Source organism: Oncorhynchus nerka, linkage group LG18 (assembly GCF_034236695.1).
Source record: "Oncorhynchus nerka isolate Pitt River linkage group LG18, Oner_Uvic_2.0, whole genome shotgun sequence".
NCBI classification, from domain to species: domain Eukaryota; kingdom Metazoa; phylum Chordata; class Actinopteri; order Salmoniformes; family Salmonidae; genus Oncorhynchus; species Oncorhynchus nerka.
The window spans coordinates 22,715,744-22,736,413 of NC_088413.1; the positions used below are offsets into that span (position 1 = coordinate 22,715,744).

Genomic DNA, 20,670 nt, shown 5'->3' on the forward strand with positions numbered 1-20,670 from the left:
AGACGACACACAATTAATCTTCTCCTTTCCCCCTTCTGATGACCAGGTGGCGAATCGCATCTCTGCATGTCTGGCAGACATATCAGTGTGGATGACGGATCACCACCTCAAGCTGAACCTCGGCAAGACGGAGCTGCTCTTCCTCCCGGGGAAGGACTGCCCGTTCCATGATCTCGCCATCACGGTTGACAACTCCATTGTGTCCTCCTCCCAGAGCGCTAAGAACCTTGGCGTGATCCTGGACAACACCCTGTCGTTCTCAACTAACATCAAGGCGGTGGCCCGTTCCTGTAGGTTCATGCTCTACAACATCCGCAGAGTACGACCCTGCCTCACACAGGAAGCGGCGCAGGTCCTAATCCAGGCACTTGTCATCTCCCGTCTGGATTACTGCAACTCGCTGTTGGCTGGGCTCCCTGCCTGTGCCATTAAACCCCTACAACTCATCCAGAACGCCGCAGCCCGTCTGGTGTTCAACCTTCCCAAGTTCTCTCACGTCACCCCGCTCCTCCGCTCTCTCCACTGGCTTCCAGTTGAAGCTCGCATCCGCTACAAGACCATGGTGCTTGCCTACGGAGCTGTGAGGGGAACGGCACCTCAGTACCTCCAGGCTCTGATCAGGCCCTACACCCAAACAAGGGCACTGCGTTCATCCACCTCTGGCCTGCTCGCCTCCCTACCACTGAGGAAGTACAGTTCCCGCTCAGCCCAGTCAAAACTGTTCGCTGCTCTGGCCCCCAATGGTGGAACAAACCTTAAATGTAAAAATGTTAAATGTAATTCGTTCTGCTTACATTTTCAGTAACAGTTCATACCATAACATAATAGTATTAGAATAAATGGTTCTAATCAATAATGTATACATAATTAATCATTTCAACTATAATTCTCCTCTATCAACACCTTTTAGATACCTTGTCTCTGGGAACAGGGAAATCCCCTTAACCCAAACTTTTACTCCTACAACGACACCCAACAATTCTGATGATCCCTTCACATCGTTTGTTTTAAATCTCTTGATGTTTCATGTAACTTATAACTTCTAGTTCGAATTCCCAGGCGTTACCTAACCAAAAATCAATACTCGGAAAAACAATCACAACTTTTTATGATTAAACTATTCTTACATATTTTATAGTCCAAAGCGTTGCACTATATAGCCCATTTAGTGCTTGGCGCTTCCGTTGCAAGCTGTGTGCATCTTTACGATACTTCTCCTTTTTTAAATGAAATGTATCTGTGACTTCTGGCCGCTTTTGAAAAGTACTCTAAGCTATAATGCACGCATTTTTCCTCTAAATGCTACAACCCCTTTTCTCGGTTTAAATTTGAGCAACGATGTTGTTAAACGTGCAACGTCATCACACATCTGCCTGCCTCTGTAAAATATATTTATTCCCTATTCAGATTGCGTTCAGTTTTAAATTCTAATCATCAACGTAACCCCAACCCAAACTTCTCAGTTTACCATACTCTAACATTTAAACGTACCATGTTTTGTGCTAAATTTATCATATGTCAGTCGATTCATAAATAGCTATAACGTCCGGATAGCCCGAAATTGTATCGTATCTCTCTGTTATTCCCTACATTTAACCTTAGGTAACTTTCTCTTCTATGATACATTTATTTAAATACGACTCCCATCTCAATACATTATTCCACCAGATCATTTTGGGCAAAATAGCGTTTTACATCGAAATTGACTCGCCATTATTTTTAATGACTTCTTTTTTAACAAAATGTATTCAATCTAAAACACATAATAAACGTTCAGTTATATTTAGACAACCACTGGCGACCGTATTTTTCCGGCAAAACATGCAAATAGGTGAATTTCACTCCAATATCAGTTTTAGTTAACCGCCTCGGCTGGGAACGGAACCGTGGATTGCCGTTGGTAAAACTGCTGCGCTGACCACTATTACCTCCAGCGCTATGATATTGACTGAGACTCTCCGCAAATATACCCATTTTTACAGTTATCTTTATTTGTTACTCCGACATCTAGACAACAGAAAATAGCCCCAATTTAGACGCCCAACGTTTTCCCTCAGTTTAGGATTCTCATTAATCTCGCTCCCTTTGTATCTGTTTTAGAAGGGATTCTAACTTTTCGACATCTAGGCGTCCGTCAAAACCATTCCTTTTTTTCCCATTTAGGACAGAAATCTAAGTTCCTTCGATCTTTTTGTTTCATATAACGGTAATCTTCCGTCTCTTCAGAAAGCAGTTTAGAGGGATTACTACCCATTATAATAAATTCCTGCCCCTCCTATTAATTCCAATCTTCAACACTTTATGTTAATTTCTCTTTATTGGAATCCTTATCTACTCACTCCTAGTAATTCCAATATTTAACACCTTATGGTTAATATCTCTTTATTGGAATCCTCATCTACTAAAGTCTGACATTAAGTCTCACCCGTATACAATACATTACTGTTCCTATAGGACTTCTGCTAAGATTGTCGCTCCAAATCAGCCTACTTGTAGGGTTGACCGAGGACAGATAGACCGAGTCTCAAGAGTCTCCGTCCACTCGTCGTTCAATCTGATACTAGTTTTCACCCGTATACAGCGATCACTGTAGGAATATACAGTAATCACTGTTCCTATAGGACTTTGAACTAAAATGTCGCCCCAAATATAGCTTAATCTGTAGAGTTGATTGAAAATGACCAACGGAAAAGCAACTCAATTGTTCCCCATAATCTAAATAAAGACCACCAACCTGCAGTGTCTATTATCAAGATCTATATATCTATGGGGTCACTTGTTCTGTCTTTCCGCCGGATACATTGTTCAATCTGACATTTAACTCCCCCGTATACAGTAATCACTGTTCCTATAGGTCTTTTGACTTAAACTATGTCGCTCCAAACATAGCCTACTTGTAAAGTTGACCGAAAACAAATGGACCGAGGCCAGTCCCAAAACCAATCCTGCAGTGTCTATTCTTGAAAGCTGATGGTATAAAATCACCTGTTCCATTTCTTCCCCGGAACCTCAACCACACGATCACTTTTCACTATCAAGAACACAGACTACTAAAAACCGGGAAAGACCCCCCGTCCATTCATCGCTCGATCTGACACTAGTTTTCACCCGTATACAGTGATCACTGTAGGAATATACAGTAAGTCGCTGTTCCTATAGGACTTTGAACTAAAATGTTGCTCCAAGCATAGCCTATTTGTAGAGTTGACTTTCACTCTGAGAACAACTTAAATCCACCCTATGATAATTTAAATCATTCCCCCTTAATCAAGAATACAGATTACTGACCTTATCACCGACTGGGAAAGCAATGTTCGTTGTATCTAGTCACCCTCTCTGATTTCTGTTATAATACGCCGGCCTGTATTTCAACCTCAATTCGGAGGCCAGGACTTTTTTTAAAAACGGGTGTCTCCCGTCCGTGCACGATTTTCAGCGTACTACCTCCAGATAACAGGGAGGGGTATTTAGATCCTGGATCGAAGGACCAATTGATAGAGGAATTCTAAATTCCTATGTGTTTTGTAGCCAAAACCAAATTCACACTCGTATCTATTTCATGATAAGTTGTAAGTTTATCATTTTGCATGAATTAGCAAGAGACCAGTCTTAAAAACAAGTTCAGCATTTATTCTTGATGAGTACTGACTCAAAATACAAAGAACATTACATTTTAAAGAGAGAACATAAAATGACGTCATCAGTTTCACACCCTCTCCCACCCTCACAATAGCGTAGTATTCAGGTCTGGAGATCTTCTACTCCCCTCATAAAACTACATTCCAACCTGTCTAAAAGATATACTTTTCTCCACTAATGGAACACAACCCAAACATTCTTATCTGTCTGAAAAGCTATCTCATCTCTCCCCCTTAAACTCTGCAAGGTACAGACAATTAATTTGTTTTTACTTACATTTTCAGTAACAGCTTAACCAAGAGCCCATACATTTCATATCATAACATAATAGTATCAGAATAAATGGTTTTAATTGAAATGTATACATTATTAATCATTTAATCTATAATTTCCTTCAACAATTTCCCTTTTAAAAAGGAAGTTTGTTCGTACCAACCTAATATGCTAAACATACACATACTGTTTTGGAAAGATACAATCTTACTTTGTGGTGATGATTATAAGGAACAGTTGAAGTGGATGATGAGTTTAGAAAGATACAATCTTACTTTGTGGTGATGATTATAAGGAACGGTTGAAGTGGATGATGAGTTTAGAAAGATAGTCATGTTATTTTACCTGCTATAATGTGACCATCTGAAATGCAGATTATATCTCACATATTCATGTATTTGTTGTTAAACTGTTCATGCAGTTTTACTCCACCACAGTATCAGAGAAGATCCCTTGAAGAGTGGATAAAGAGAGAGAAGACATTCCTACTGAATCTATGTCTTCAAACAGCCCTCCATGAGAGAGAAACCATACAAACAACTGTAGAGAAAGTGTTGTCACTGTCTGAAGTTTATCAGGGTCGGAAATGGGATCTCCTGCTGGATCTGTACTCTCATGTGAAGGACTATGAGACTCAAACAGGCAGGAGTGTCCTTCCAGCATTACAGACAGTTTACCAGTCAGCTCCTGCAGTCTGGTCCATAGACCTCTCAGAGAGAAAGGTCTCCCTCCTCCTAGAAGTGCTGAAACTCCAATCAGAGAAGAAACCAGTACAGCTGAAAGGCTGGTCAGATGAAGAGATTGAAGTGAGGAGTTTCCTTCAGTGTCTGCCCTACATCTCACAGCTGAGGTGAGTCTGAACATGTGTGGTGGTTAGTGATTATGTGATGCTAGTGATTATTGTCTTTTAGAAACCTGGTAAATATAAAAGTAAAAATGTTGGTGAATCTGGTAACATTTATACTCAGATTTCCTGAATGAACATGTTGCATTAAGAAATGTCACACATAGATGTTGTTAATTTCTCTAAAATTATATATTTTTTCATAAAACAGAAGCACATTATGTAAATGTATAACTACTTCATATATCGTTTAGCAATGACTGGTTTCATGTGTCCATCCATGTCTGAATCAGCTGTTACTGTCCTTGTTGCAGTTTCTATCTATCGTGGTCTGATATCTCAAAGCTGATCAAGTTCCTGGTGGGTCTCCTGTCTCAAGCAGCAGAGTGGGAGGAGCAGACAGGAGAGAAGACACTGAAGCTGGTATCATCAGTGTGTACTTACACAACCTTCCCTTTCTGTGACGAGGATGATGAGGATAAGTGGTTTCAATGTGATCTCCTGCTGGATCTGTGCTCACATGTGAAGGACTATGAGACTCAAACAGGCAGGAGTGTCCTTCCAGCATTACAGCCAGTTTACCAGTCAGCTCCTGCAGTCTGGTCCATAGACCTCTCAGAGAGAAAGGTCTCCCTCCTCCTAGAAGTGCTGAAACTCCAACCAGAGAAGAAACCAGTACAGCTGAAAGGCTGGTCAGATGAAGAGAGTGAAGTGAGGAGTTTCCTTCAGTGTCTGCCCTACATCTCACAGCTGAGGTGAGTCTGAACATAATGTATGTGGTTAGTGATTATGTGATGCTAATAGTGATTTGTCTTTATGAAATATTGTAACATGAAACCTCAATGTTTACTCAGAATACCTGATCTATAAAACTCGTATTACGTTATGTCATGGCATATTATGTAACTTTCTCTGTAACATCACATGGTATTACTTTTCCATACAACAATATTCATGTATTCTAACTGTCGTTTGATTTCATGTGTCCCTCATGTTCTGCTGTTTCAGCTGTGATTCTGACAGGTTCTTCCAGCGTGTGTGTGAATCCATCCCTGTGAGGTCCAGAGAGGATGCCCAGCAGTTGGCCTCTCTCCTCCAGGCCTTGGGCTCCACCCTGTCACTGGGAGGACAGTTACCCAGGAAAACCTGCAGGTCTGTGGTGAGAGTGCTTGGCCTCTGTGCCTCCAGAGTGGACCTCACTCTCACCCCCAGCAAGATCTCTCTGAAAGGAGCCTCGCATCTCTTCACACATGTGTCACAGCTACACAAGCTCAGGTATGTTTTGTAAGCTAGATTTTACAGGTCTATTTAGTTTGATTTCTTATTGTGCATTTTATCTGAGAAGGTTTCTCTGTTTAAACGTGGCTTGAGTTTTCTTTATTTTATTCCAGGCTGAATGTGGGCATGGCAGTGAGACTGGCCAGACTGGCTTGGAAGACAGGGAGAGGGGGTTCTCCACTAACGGTCCCAGAGCTCTCCCTGGTCCTAAAGAGCAGCCAGCCACCAGAGAGAGTGTTATCCAGGGCTCTGAGTAGTGTTGCGTCCCTGCTGAGACTCTGGACGGTGCAGTGTCTGGACCTGACTGACTTCTGCATCCAGGGTCACTCTCTCATCACACTACTTTGTCACCAAGGCCCTCTCACTCTCAGGTCAGTTTGAAGCTGTTGTTTTTTTAAAAAGTGGTAGAAGTAGTAACTTATGTATGTGTTCTTATTTATATTTGTGTTATTTACTGCCTTTATGTTCCAACCTCCTAGACTGCACTCAGACACCCTGCAGCAGCTGGCTGTAGTTGTGTATGAAGCTCAGGACAAGGACTTGACCCGGTGGTTCCTGGAGAAGATTGGTGGAGACCTGACCTCCTGTAGGCTGGACTGGGAGGTGCTTCTCTCTCTGCTGCAGCATTCAACCCACAACATCACAGTGGACCTCAGGAAGAACAGGCTTCTAGAGAGGAACATCTCAGATCTTCTCCCCTTTCTGGGAAGGGTTATATTCAAGAGGTGAGTGAACTTAATTTTATATTTAAAGACTTTTTAGAAAGAAGAAAACAAATATTTTACAGTGACATTATTTTGAGTTATACCCTGTATTATCATTAAGGTTATAATTCAAGAGGTGTTTTATCTTTATTTAGTATTGATAGACTTCAACTATTAGTGTTCTACCCAGATAGTTGTTGCTATGTGAGTTATCCTTTTTATAACCTTAACATAACCATGACAATCCATTCTACATCTTTCTGCAGGCTCAGTTCCAGCTTTGTGAAGTCCACCATCAGACAGATCTATGACAGTAGAGCCAGTGACTGTGTGTCCAGTTTGTTGAGGTCTTCAGACCATTGGATCAACCTGAACAGCAGAGAGCTGGACAGAGTGGACTGTACTGCGCTGTGTTTCACCCTGCAGCACAGCCACCAAGTCAAAGTCAACCTGCTGTGGACCTCCATACCACCGGGGGAGATAGAGAGCATCCTGCCTCTTCTGGACAGAGTCTCCCAACTCAGGTTTCGTTGGCACTCTTTGACTATTTTAGAATGGATAGAACTATGGTACTTTATGTTACACCCCTGAAAACAGGGGAGAAATAATCACGAGAGTGATACAGTGTTGTATTCTCAATTCAACGTTTAGTTCAATGAGAAAAGACCGCGATTTTCCCCAGGAATATGGGTGGAGACCAGCGCAATCGATCTCCGGCTCATAGATTAAGAGCATTTCGTAGATCACAGATTAACACTTTTAGGCACTACAAAATAAAGTAATCAATATAACGTTTACACATTACTCTCACAATTCGTACCCTTTGACAGATTTGAACTTTAACACAATTATATGAATGTTATCAATCTATATCAACTAATACTGAATGCATATTTTTAACCTTAGATGTTTTAAGATCCTCACATACTAGGAATTTACTAATACTTTTTAATGTATAACAGGCTATGAATATTTCCTTTAACCTGTCACATTTACACTGTCTGACTCTGATTTTAACCACTAGCCCTAACCTTAGTGTAATGCACTTACCTTTCTCTCAGGGGTGGAATTGAAGGGGAATGTGTGGGAGTTGACGTGAATCACAGAGTTGTAGTGTGTTTTATCAGTGTTTTATTGTGTGCTGGTGTGTAAATAAGACGGTCTCTATCTCTCTCTCACCTGCTGTAGTGTTGACAGGAAGCTGTTGCTGAGTTTCCTCCACTCCTGCACTGCCTCTCAGATCCTGCAGGGGGCACTATCACCAACAACAACAACAACAGCAGCGGAGCTGCTCAGGGCTCTGCAGTACAGGTTGGACTTTTCCTGCTCCTCCTCTGTGGACCTGTCAGCTCACGACCAGGGGGAGGCGCTGTGTCTGACCACTGACCACTGTAGGGCCATAAACTCTGTTCTGAAGCAGAGCCAGCACAGCACACAGCTGGTTCAGAACCCGACCCAGAACCAGTTCCGAAATCAGCCCCAGGTGCAGCTCATCCTTAAAGACTGTGAGGTGGAGCACGGAGCACTGAGAGAGCTGCTTCCCATCCTGCATATTGTCAAGCTGAGGTTAGATACACAAGGACAAACTAGTTTAGAAAAGTAGGAGTTAGAGCTGTCTCATAATGTTATCTCTGGTTATTGTTCCCTCAGCCCCAGCAAAGCTCTGCTACTTCAGTTGCTGGACCATGTGTGTGAGGGGATTGAAGAGAGGGTTCTGAGGCACGCAGTGTCCCTGTGCAGAGCCCTGGATGGGGAGCTGGACCTCAGTGAGACCAGGCTGAACCAAAAGGCTTGTGGATCTCTGGCTCTGGTTCTGGAACACTCAGAGGGGCTGTCAGAACTGGACCTCAGCCACTGCCAACTCACAGACCACCATCTACAGCCCCTGCTCACACACCTGCACAAAGTTGAAGTTCTTGAGTGAGTGGGTTTCACTCTGTGTGTGTGTCCATGTGACTACATAACAAATGTCTGATCCTTCATTCTCTTCCTGTTTCTGTATTGTAGCCTGGGTCACAATGACATCACTGATGCTCTGACCGACAGAATTCTCCAACTGGTCTCCACCAACACTTCAATCCGCACCGTACGGTGAGTGTGTGTGATGTCAGTTTGTGTGTGCACGTGAGATCATATGGTCTCTTTTTCTGGGTGCAACTATTTAATGATGGTTGTCTGTAGTGTAATGTTCTAAAACTAATAATGATGATGATGATGATGATAGTGTTCTTCTCTACAGGCTCTTCAGCAACACAATCAAGGACAGAAGTCCGTTCCTGACAGACAAGAGGTTTGAGATCTGGTGAAGCAGCATCAGGTCCAAGTCCAGACAGAGGAAGCGAAGATGGATGTTGAAGAGGTAGAGGAAGCGAAGATGGATGTTGAAGAGGTAGAGGAAGCGAAGATGGATGTTGAAGATGGGTGCAGTAGCTACGAAGCCTCATCTCATCAACCTTAACCTGGACACTATACGTATCCTAATTTTAACCAATTCTTAAATATTGAATGACAGCCACATCCCCTTAGTTTTTAGCTGACCTCATCATGGTGTCAGAAGAACTGCAAGTGGCGTCATCAGGGATTTTGGGACTAAGGTATTGTAAAAATAGTTGAGACTCCAGAACTCTGGAATGTTCTGAGTGTAATGGATAGGAATGTGTAGTTTATTTACCTCTTACATGGTTCTTAAACACAGGAACATGTGTAGTATAACGTTTTTTGAGCTTTACATAACTAGATGATTTTTGTGATCTGACAATTTGTGAAATTCCTTCAGAAGGAATGGATTGTATATGTGCTTTTATAGTCTAGTATTTATCAGGTTGATGTGAATGTGTTCTACAGTTGCAGTGGGAGACTTAATACATGAGTGTTTTGTTTCAGGTCAACCTCATGGTATTGTTACTCAGGCTAGCCATGTTGAGAACCAAGCTTCCCTATTCAGGAAGCAAGAGGTGTGTTGACTTCTTTTGAACGTTTGCTATGTTGTGCAACGTTTTGTACTGAATGACACGTTTCCCCAAAATGTTCTTGAACAGACTTCGAGGTACGTTTGGTGGGTGTAGCGAGGTGTGGCTTGAAGCAATGAATGACATATTTTTATTTGTAAAGGGCAGTGGCCATGCTGACAGCATTCTCCAACCCACAACCCAACCCCTCCCCATTTTTCAACTGGTTGTTCAGTACAGAACCGTTTACGTTCAATTGAACCGTTTCAGAACGTAGAAACATACTGAACACAGCCCTGGTGAAGTTCAGGGCAGAAAGTAGCTACAAGTGGGTGGAAACCATTGATGCCTCGCAACACGTCAAACCAATCAATTGCCTTGCTTTGGCGGAGCACTAAAGGTAGCCACTAGTGCCATAGGAGGAACAGTGTGTGAGGGTGCCCAGGAAATCGCTGATGTATAACATAGGCTGTATGTACACACACCATAACAAAATGTATTTAGTAGAGCAGTTGTAATGCCTTCATCGACTTGTGAAGAACATTACACGCAGCTTCCCTTTTAAGGGCATGTGGGGGAGGTTTCTTGAAATATAACATCCAATCAAAATGTAGCCGCTGGAACCCAGCAGACCATTCTGTTTTGGCTCATACAAAATTCTCCAGCATGACAACAATGTGATTTTGGAGGTATGGCTACATGAGACTAGTACAATGAGACTAGTTGGTCGAAGTCTTTAGCTTATTCCTTTAGTCCCGCCCCATTTTACCTTCACAGATTTATGCTGGGATCTTTTCCACGTGTGAAGTAGCTGATGGCTCTTGCCCTTGAAGCATGGTGTTACAGATTCAAGCCTGGACTGGTCAATGTGGTTTTGGTAGCACTAACCTGATGGTGATAGAAGCATTGGGTTCCTTCTCCGGTTAATCCTGTGGTTCGGATCAAAAGTGTCTACTTTTTCCTCCATAACCACTGCTGGTTACTGTTCCATATCCGCAGGGGGGAATCCCAGGATGAACCACTCCCCACTTATCGCTTTCTTCCGTCCAACAAGGCACAGCCATCTTACGTGTCACAGCTTCTCCCAGCAGCCTGTACCCCCAGCAGCCTGTACCCCCAGCAGCCTTTACTCCCAGCAGCCTTTACTCCCAGCAGCCTTTACCCCCAGCAGCCTTTACCCCCAGCAGCCTTTACCCCCAGCAGCCTTTACCTCCAGCAGCCTTTACCTCCAGCAGCCTTTACCCCCAGCAGCCTTTACCCCCAGCAGCCTGTACCCCCAGCAGCCTGTACTCCCAGCAGCCTTTACCCCCAGCAGCCTTTACCTCCAGCAGCCTTTACTCCCAGCAGCCTTTACCCCCAGCAGCCTTTACCCCCAGCAGCCTTTACCTCCAGCAGCCTTTACCCCCAGCAGCCTTTACCCCCAGCAGCCTTTACCCCCAGCAGCCTTTACCCCAACAGCCTTTACTCCCAGCAGCCTTTACCCCCAGCAGCCTTTACCCCCAGCAGCCTTTACTCCCAGCAGCCTTTACCCCCAGCAGCCTTTACCCCCAGCAGCCTTTACTCCCAGCAGCCTTTACTCCCAGCAGCCTTTACTCCCAGCAGCCTTTACCCCCAGCAGCCTTTACCCCCAGCAGCCTTTACCCCCAGCAGCCTTTACCCCCAGCAGCCTTTACCCCCAGCAGTCTTTACTTGCTCAGCAACAGAGTGCTCAGTTTTAAGGCAACCATGATAGAGAGCCAGCACTGGTTTCAAACCTACAACGCCAGAGCCACAGACTTCTTAACATTCGTTACACTTCGGATTCTGACATCAAAGTTTATCACCTAAAGCAGAAGTGTTGAGTTTTGAACCTATAACCTCTTGGATGAAAGGCAAAGTACTAAAAAAAAAATATTCTAGCTCTTAAATTAAATGGCAGTAGCCTACATTTAATCTATGATTTTCAATTACAGCATTATTTCATCTGCAGTTATTCTTCTGATATTTATTCTGTTACCAATAATATTTACATGTTAATATTATCTTCTGATTACAATTATTATGTCTCATATTTTAACTAAATGCAACCTATTAGCTTCCAAAATGTAAGTAGGTATATCTAGCTGTCAGATGACACGTTCTGAATTTCTGATGGAATGGCTTGGCCTGCACCTTGTAAAAACCCATAGTGAATGTCTGATGGAATGGCTTGGCCTGCACCTTGTAAAAACCCATAGTGAATTTCTGATGGAATGGCTTGGCCTGCACCTTGTAAAAACCCATAGTGAATGTCTGATGGAATGGCTTGGCCTGCACCTTGTAAAAACCCATAGTGAATGTCTGATGGAATGGCTTGGCCTGCACTTTGTAAAAACCCATAGTGAATTTCTGATGGAATGGCTTGGCCTGCACTTTGTAAAAACCCATAGTGAATGTCTGATGGAATGGCTTGGCCTGCACCTTGTAAAAACCCATAATGAATGTTTGATGGAATGGCTTGGCCTGCACCTTGTAAAAACCCATAGTGAATGTTTGATGGAATGGCTTGGCCTGCACCTTGTAAAAACCCATAGTGAATGTTTGATGGAATGGCTTGGCCTGCACCTTGTAAAAACCCATAGTGAATGTTTGAAAAATATGCACACATTTTGCAATCAAAAGGTTGCGTATTCGAATCTCATCAAAGATTACTTTAACTAATTAGCAATTTTGCAACTAGTTAACATGTTAGCTAACCCTTCCCCTAACCCCTAACCTTAACTCTTTAAACTAGCTCCTAATGCTAACCTTAACTCTAGCCTAGCTAGCGTTAGCCACAACAAATTGTAATTTGTAATATATCATACGAAATGGATGATGGACTTCCACAAATTTTATTCAACAAAAATATAAATGCAACATGCAACAATTTCAAAGATTTTACGGAGTTACAGTTCATATAAGGGAATCAATCAATTTAGATAAATTCATGAGGTCTTAATCCATGGATTTCACATGACTGGGAATACAGATCTGTTGGTCACAGATCCCTTTTATACCCTTAAAAAAAGTTAGGGGTGTGGATCAGCAAACCAGTCCATATCTGGTGTGATCACCATTTTCCTCACACAGAGTGATACACATCTCCTTCACATAGAGTTGATCAGGCTGTTGATTTAGGCCTGTGGAAAGTTGTCCCACTCCTCTTAAATGGCTGTGCAAGTTTCTGGATATTGGCGTGAACTGGAACACGCTGTCGTACACGTTGATCCAGAGCATCCCAAACATGCTCAATGGGTGACATATCTGGTGAGTATGTAAGCCATGGAAGAACTGGGACATTTTCAGCTTCCAGTGATTGTGTACAGATCCTTGCGACATGGGGCCGTGCATTATCATGCTGAAACAAGAGGTGATGGCGGCAGATGAATGGCACAACATTGGGCCACAGTATCTATATGCATTCAAATTGCCATTAATAAGATGCAATTGTGTTTGTTGTCTGTAGCTTTTGCCTGCCCATACCATAACCCCACCGCCACCATTGGGCACTCTGTTCACAACGTTGACATCAGCAAACTTAACCACACGACACCATACACATGGTCTGCGGTTGTGAGGCCTGTTGGACGCACTGCCAAATTCTCTAAAATTACTTTGGAGGCAGCTTATGTGTAGAGAAATGAATATTAAATTCTCTGGCAAAAGCTCTGGTGTACATTCCTGCAACATACCAATTGCACGCTACCTCAAAACTTGAGACATCTGTGGCATTGTGTTGTGTGATACAACTGCCCATTTTAGATTTGTCCTTTTATTGTCCATAGCACAAGGTGCACCTGTGTAATGATCATGCTGTTAAATCATCTTCTTGATATGCCACACCTGTCAGATGGATGGATTATGTCAGCAAAGGAGAAATGCTCACTAACAGGGATGTAAACAAATTTGCACAACATTTTAAAGCAATAAGCTTTTTGTGCTTATGGAACATTTCCGTAATCATTTATTTCAGCTCATGAAACATGGGACTAACACTTTACATGTTGCGTTTTACATTTGTGTTCAATGTAATACATACCATATGAAACGTAACATACACTATATGGAGTGTCTCGGATTTACATTTACTATACTACATATACCACTGAGTTCAGGTTGAGCTCACCAGCGGGGAATTTGTAACAGCCACCCCTACGTATGAGTATCATATTTACAAAAATAAAGAATTCCCTGCTGGAATGTCAATATGAAGTCCATTTGGCCAAGGCAGGTCCACCCCATCAGCAGCAAGCAGTAGCCAGGGGACAGTGTTGAAAGTGTCCATATAACATGGCATGGCTAGTCCACGGCTGCACTGTGGAGGCAGCAGGTTTCCAGTCAGGTGCTGGTGGTGTCTCCACAACAGAGGAGGGCCACAATCCAGCATTGGAGAGCAGGCCAGAGGTGTGCTGTCCCACTAGTGCAGGAACTGGAGGACCCCGGATGAGGATAGATGGCGTCGCTGAGGCTGCCGAGTGGACTGGAGGGCCGACGAATGCTGGGTCAGCCGGGGTTCTGGCTGCTGCTGGTCTAGTGAAGGGGCCTGTGGCCCTTGGCTAGGCGGGTGTGCTGACTGAGGCTCCAGCTGCAGTGTCGTCCGTTATTTCTCTACAACGCCCACAAGCTTCACAGGACTAGTCAGACGGTCATTCAGTGACTTTGCAGTAAAAATGACTGGAGGTGAATAGAGCCATTCCACATTTCCACATTTTATTACACATGAAAAAATATCCTGAGCTTTCTTATATCTCTCAGATACTGGAAACATATTTCAAAACATACTTCCTTGTTATGACATTTTTTTAACCTGTTTTGCTGCGTGTGAATGTGTTATTCAATGTGTTTCTATGGGATAATAGCACCCCCTACAGGAGTCCTACAATTCTATATGAAATGGCTAAATGGTCTTTGGTATGAACATCTTAAAGGCCCAGCGCAGTCAAAAACGTGATTCTTCTGTGTTTTCCTGTGTTTTATAGACTGAGTATACCAAACATTAAGAGAACCTTCCTAATATTGAGTTGCACCCCGCTTTTTGCCCTCAGCCATCCAGACTCAATTCATCAGGGCATAGGCTCTATAAGGTGTTGAAAGTGTTCCACAGGGATGCTGGTCCATGTTGACTCCAATTCGTCAGGGCATAGGCTCTATAAGGTGTTGAAAGTGTTCCACAGGGATGCTGGTCCATGTTGGCTCCAATTCATCAGGGCATAGACTCTATAAGGTGTTGAAAGTGTTCCACAGGGATGCTGGTCCATGTTGACTCCAATTCATCAGGGCATAGACTCTATAAGGTGTTGAAAGTGTTCAACAGGGATGCTGGTCCATGTTGGCTCCAATTCATCAGGGCATAGACTCTATAAGGTGTTGAAAGTGTTCCACAGGGATGCTGGTCCATGTTGACTCCAATTCATCAGGGCATAGACTCTATAAGGTGTTGAAAGTGTTCCACAGGGATGCTGGTCCATGTTGACTCCAATTCATCAGGGCATAGACTCTATAAGGTGTTGAAAGTGTTCCACAGGGATGCTGGTCCATGTTGACTCCAATTCATCAGGGCATAGACTCTATAAGGTGTTGAAAGTGTTCAACAGGGATGCTGGTCCATGTTGGCTCCAATTCATCAGGGCATAGACTCTATAAGGTGTTGAAAGTGTTCCACAGGGATGCTGGTCCATGTTGACTCCAATTCATCAGGGCATAGACTCTATAAGGTGTTGAAAGTGTTCCACAGGGATGCTGGTCCATGTTGACTCCAATTCATCAGGGCATAGACTCTATAAGGTGTTGAAAGTGTTCCACAGGGATGCTGGTCCATGTTGGCTCCAATTCATCAGGGCATAGACTCTATAAGGTGTTGAAAGAGTTCCACAGGGATGCTGGTCCATTTTGACTCCAATTCATCAGGGCATAGAGTCTATAAGGTGTTGAAAGTGTTCCACAGGGATGCTGGTCCATGTTGACTCCAATTCATCAGGGCATAGACTCTATAAGGTGTTGAAAGTGTTCAACAGGGATGCTGGTCCATGTTGACTCCAATTCATCAGGGCATAGACTCTATAAGGTGTTGAAAGTGTTCCACAGGGATGCTGGTCCATGTTGACTCCAATTCGTCAGGGCATAGGCTCTATAAGGTGTTGAAAGTGTTCCACAGGGATGCTGGTCCATGTTGACTCCAATTCATCAGGGCATAGACTCTATAAGGTGTTGAAAGTGTTCCACAGGGATGCTGGTCCATGTTGACTCCAATTCATCAGGGCATAGACTCTATAAGGTGTTTGTTCCACAGGGATGCTGGTCCATGTTTCCAATTCATCAGGGCATAGACAGTGGGATGCTGGTCCATGTTGGCTCCAATTCATCAGGGCATAGACTCTATAAGGTGTTGAAAGTGTTCCACAGGGATGCTGGTCCATGTTGACTCCAATTCATCAGGGCATAGACTCTATAAGGTGTTGAAAGTGTTCCACAGGGATGCTGGTCCATGTTGACTCCAATTCATCAGGTCATAGACTCTATAAGGTGTTGAAAGTGTTCAACAGGGATGCTGGTCCATGTTGACTCCAATTCATCAGGGCATAGACTCTATAAGGTGTTGAAAGTGTTCCACAGGGATGCTGGTCCATGTTGACTCCAATTCATCAGGGCATAGACTCTATAAGGTGTTGAAAGTGTTCCACAGGGATGCTGGTCCATGTTGGCTCCAATTCATCAGGGCATAGACTCTATAAGGTGTTGAAAGTGTTCCACAGGGATGCTGGTCCATGTTGACTCCAATTCATCAGGGCATAGACTCTATAAGGTGTTGAAAGTGTTCAACAGGGATGCTGGTCCATGTTTTTCCAATTCATCAGGGCATAGACTCTATAAGGTGTTGAAAGTGTTCCACAGGGATGCTGGTCCATGTTGACTCCAATTCATCAGGGCATAGACTATATAAGGTGTTGAAAGTGTTCCACAGGGATGCTGGTCCATGTTGACTCCAATTCATCAGGGCATAGACTCTATAAGGTGTTATTGCAAAGTGTTCAATTCAGGGATGCTGGTCCATGTTGACTCCAATTCATCAGGGCATAGACTCTATAAGGTGTTGAAAGTGTTCCACAGGGATGCTGGTCCATGTTGACTCCAATTCATCAGGGCATAGACTCTATAAGGTGTTGAAAGTGTTCCACAGGGATGCTGGTCCATGTTGACTCCAATGCTTCCCACAGTTGTCAAGTTGGCTGGATGCCCATTTGGTGGTGGACCATTCTTGATACACACGGGAAACTGTTGATTGTGAAACACCCAGCAGCGTTGCAGTTCTTAACACAAACCGGTGCGCCTGGCACCTACTACCATACCCCGTTCAAAGGCACTTAAATATTTTGTCTTGCCCATTCACCCTCTAAATGACAGACATACATAATCCATATCTCAGTTGTCTCAAGGTTTAACAATCTGTTAATGTCATGGAAACAGCAGGTGTTCATAATGTTTTGTACATTCAGTGATAATGTAAGAGCTGTTTGAGAAGACTGTTTTGATGGGATGGCGTTTTGGCCTTCCATGGTGACATCACCATGCGTTAATTAGTGAATAGACCATATTCACTAATTAAGGCTATATTTCACAATAGGCCTACTCAGGCTACTTATTGCAATATGCAATTATTCATGTAACAATCATAACAAATACTTTGTGAATATTATTGATTATATTTCTGATGTCATTGCCCACACTTTGATTGACTTTGGATTGTAGACACACAAGTCTTCCTCTTGGTTGATCTGCACCATCCCAACACCTGCTGGTAGCCAGTCAGAGTCAAAACAAGTGGTAATTTACATTTAACATTTAAGTCATTTAGCAGACGCTCTTATCCAGAGCGACTTACAAATTGGTGCGTTCACCTTAAGACATCCAGTGGAACAGCCACTTTACAATAGTGCATCTAAATCTTTTAAGGGGGGGTGAGAAGGATTACTTTATCCTATCCTAGGTATTCCTGAAAGAGGTGGGGTTTCAGGTGTCTCCGGAAGTGGTGATTGACTCCGCTGTCCTGGCGTCGTGAGGGAGTTTGTTCCACCATTGGGGGCCAGAGCAGCGAACAGTTTTGACTGGGCTGCGGGAACTATACTTCCTCAGTGGTAGGGAGGCGAGCAGGCCAGAGGTGGATGAACGCAGTGCCCTTGTTTGGGTGTAGGGCCTGATCAGAGCCTGGAGGTACTGAGGTGCCGTTCCCCTCACAGCTCTATTAGGCAAGCACCATGGTCTTGTAGCGGATGCGAGCTTCAACTGGAAGCCAGTGGAGAGAGCGGAGGAGCGGGGTGACGTGAGAGAACTAAGGAAGGTTGAACACCAGACGGCGTTCTGGATGAGTTGTAGGGGTTTAATGGCACAGGCAGGGAGCCCAGACAACAGCGAGTTGCAGTAATCCAGACGGGAGATGACAAGTGCCTGGATTAGGACCTGCGCCGCTTCCTGTGTGAGGCAGGGTCTACTCTGCGGATGTTGTAAGAGCATGAACCTACAAGAACGGGCCACCGCCTTGATGTTAGTTGAGAACGACAGGGTGTTGTCCAGGATCACGCCAAGGTTCTTAGCGCTCTGGGAGGAGGACACAATGGAGTTGTCAACCGTGATGGCGAGATCATGGACGGGCAGTCCTTCCCGGGAGGAAGAGCAGCTCCGTCTTAATAAGGTTCAGCTTGAGGTGGTGATCCGTCATCCACACTGATATGTCTGCCAGACATGCAGAGATGCAAGACTGTTTAATAAAGATTTTGTTCGCCACCTGGTCATCAGAAGGGGGAAAGGAGAAGATTAATTGTGTGTCGTCTGCATAGCAATGATAGGAGAGACCATGTGAGGTTATGACAGAGCCAAGTGACTTGGTGTATAGCGAGAATAGGAGAGGGCCTAGAACAGAGCCCTGGGGACGCCAGTGGTGAGAAATGGTGAGGAGACAGATTCTCGCCACGCCACCTTAGGAAACCTGTCAGGTAGGACGCAATCAAGCGTGGGCTTTACGCCGGAGATGCCCAACTCGGAGAGGGTGGACAGGGGGATCTGATGGTTCACAGTATCGAAGGCAGCCGATGGTCTAGAAGGATGAGAGCAGAGGAGAGAGAGTTAGCTCAGCAGTGCGGAGGGCCTCCGTGATACAGAGAAGAGCAGTCTCAGTTGAATGACTAGTCTTGAAACCTGACTGATTTGGATCAAGAAGGTCATTCTGAGAGAGATTTGGGAGAGCTGGCCAAGGACGGCACGTTCAAGAGTTTTGGAGAGAAAAGAAAGAAGGGATACTGGTCTGTAGTTGTTGACATCGGAGGGATCGAGTGTAGGTTTTTTAAAGAATTGGGGTGCAACTCTCGCTCTCTTGAAGACAGAAGGGAAAAATAGCTTCAGCGGTCAGGGATGAGTTGATGGCGAGGTGAGGTAAGGGAGAAGGTCTCCGGAAATGGTCTGGAGAAGAGAGGAGCTGGAATAGGGTCAAGCGGGCAGGTTGTTGGGCGGCCGGCCAGCAACAAGACCCAGATTTCATCTGGAGAGAGGGGAGAAAGAGGTCAGAGCACAGGGTAGGGCAGTGTGAGCATAAACATAGCGGTGTCATGTTTGACTTAGCAAACGAGGATCGGATCAAAATCGACCTTCTTTTCAAAATGGTTGTGAAGTCATCTGCAGAGAGGGAGGAGGGGGGATTCAGAGGGAGGAGAAGGTGGCAAAGAGCTTCCTAGGGTTAGAGGCAGATGCTTGACTTTAGAGTGGTAGAAAGTGGCTTTAGCAGCAGAGACAGAAGAGGAAAATGTAGAGAGGAGGGAGTGAAAGGATGCCAGGTCCCAGGTTAAGATTTTCCTCCATTTTCGGCTGCCCGGAGCCCTGTTCTGTGAGCTCGCAATGAGTATTTAATGAGCCACGGAGCAGGAGGGGAGGATTGATTGCCTGGAGGATAGGGGACATAGAGAATCAAGGGATGCAGAAAGGGAGGAGAGGAGGGTTGAGGAGGCAGAATCAGGAGATAGGTTGGAGAAGGTTTGAGCAGAGGGAAGAGATGATAGGATGGAAGAGGAGAGAGTAGCGGGGGGAGACTCCAAGATTGGGACGGCGCGATACCATCCGAGTAGGGGCAGTGTGGGAAGTGTTGGATGAGAGCAAGAGGGAAAAGGATACAAGGTAGTGGTCGGAGACTTGGAAAAGTTGCAGTGAGGTTAGTGGAAGAACAGCATCTAGTAAAGATGAGGTGTAGCGTATTGCCTGCCTTGTGAGTAGAGGGGGAAGGTGAGAGGGTGAGGTCAAAAGAGGAGAGGAGTGGAAAGAAGGAGGCAGAGAGGAATGAGTCAAAGGTTTCATGGGGAGGTTAAAGTCGCCCAGAACTGTGAGAGGTGAGCCGTCCTCAGGAAAAGAGCTTATCAAGGCATCAAGCTCATTGATGAACTCTCCGAGGGAACCTGGAGGGCGATAAATGATAAGGATGTTAATCTTGAAAGGGCTGGTAACTGTGACAGCATGGAATTCAAAGGAGTTGTCTATGATCAGAACTCTTCCAAAATCCACCCTTAGTTTCAGAACCCACCTGTCGGATTCAGGAACACCTAATGGGGTATTTAATGGCTTTTCGGACACCAGCACCAAGCATACCATCTCTGGATGGTGTGAAGCCATATCTCTGTAGTGTCACCGCAGACTGTTTTGTTGTTTCAAGATACATGGCGTAGACACGGCAACCTTCAGGGGGACTTTACTCTTAACATGATTGTTTTTAGATCAGTAAAACAGACAGTATTTGCTGAAATGACAAATTGCATTTGTAGGTATGTTACATTATTTCATATTGTAGGCAAATTATTTAGTTGTTTGACTGAGGAAGGGGAAGTAAAATATTTTGTAGAATTCATCACCAAATGGATTCACTGCTCTACTGTGAAGTTGTCACGTACCACTCCATACCATCGCAGGTAATAACAAGAAAAATGTTTTTTTCATAGTTATTTCCAGTTAT

General features: G+C 44.2%; 1 protein-coding gene across 1 annotated transcript; it reads left to right on the forward strand.

Annotated features, from left to right (window-relative positions):
• The first annotated feature begins 1,072 nt into the window (after positions 1–1,072).
• LOC115117233 (uncharacterized) lies at positions 1,073–9,626 on the forward strand. Its single transcript, XM_065003765.1, has 10 exons — positions 1,073–4,762; positions 5,071–5,511; positions 5,765–6,031; positions 6,148–6,405; positions 6,514–6,759; positions 7,005–7,262; positions 7,927–8,304; positions 8,389–8,658; positions 8,746–8,829; positions 8,978–9,626. The coding sequence occupies exons 1-10, from the start codon at positions 4,281–4,283 to the stop codon at positions 9,042–9,044; spliced, it is 2,751 nt and encodes a 916-aa protein (XP_064859837.1). The 5' UTR covers positions 1,073–4,280; the 3' UTR covers positions 9,045–9,626.
• Positions 9,627–20,670: the final 11,044 nt, after the last annotated feature.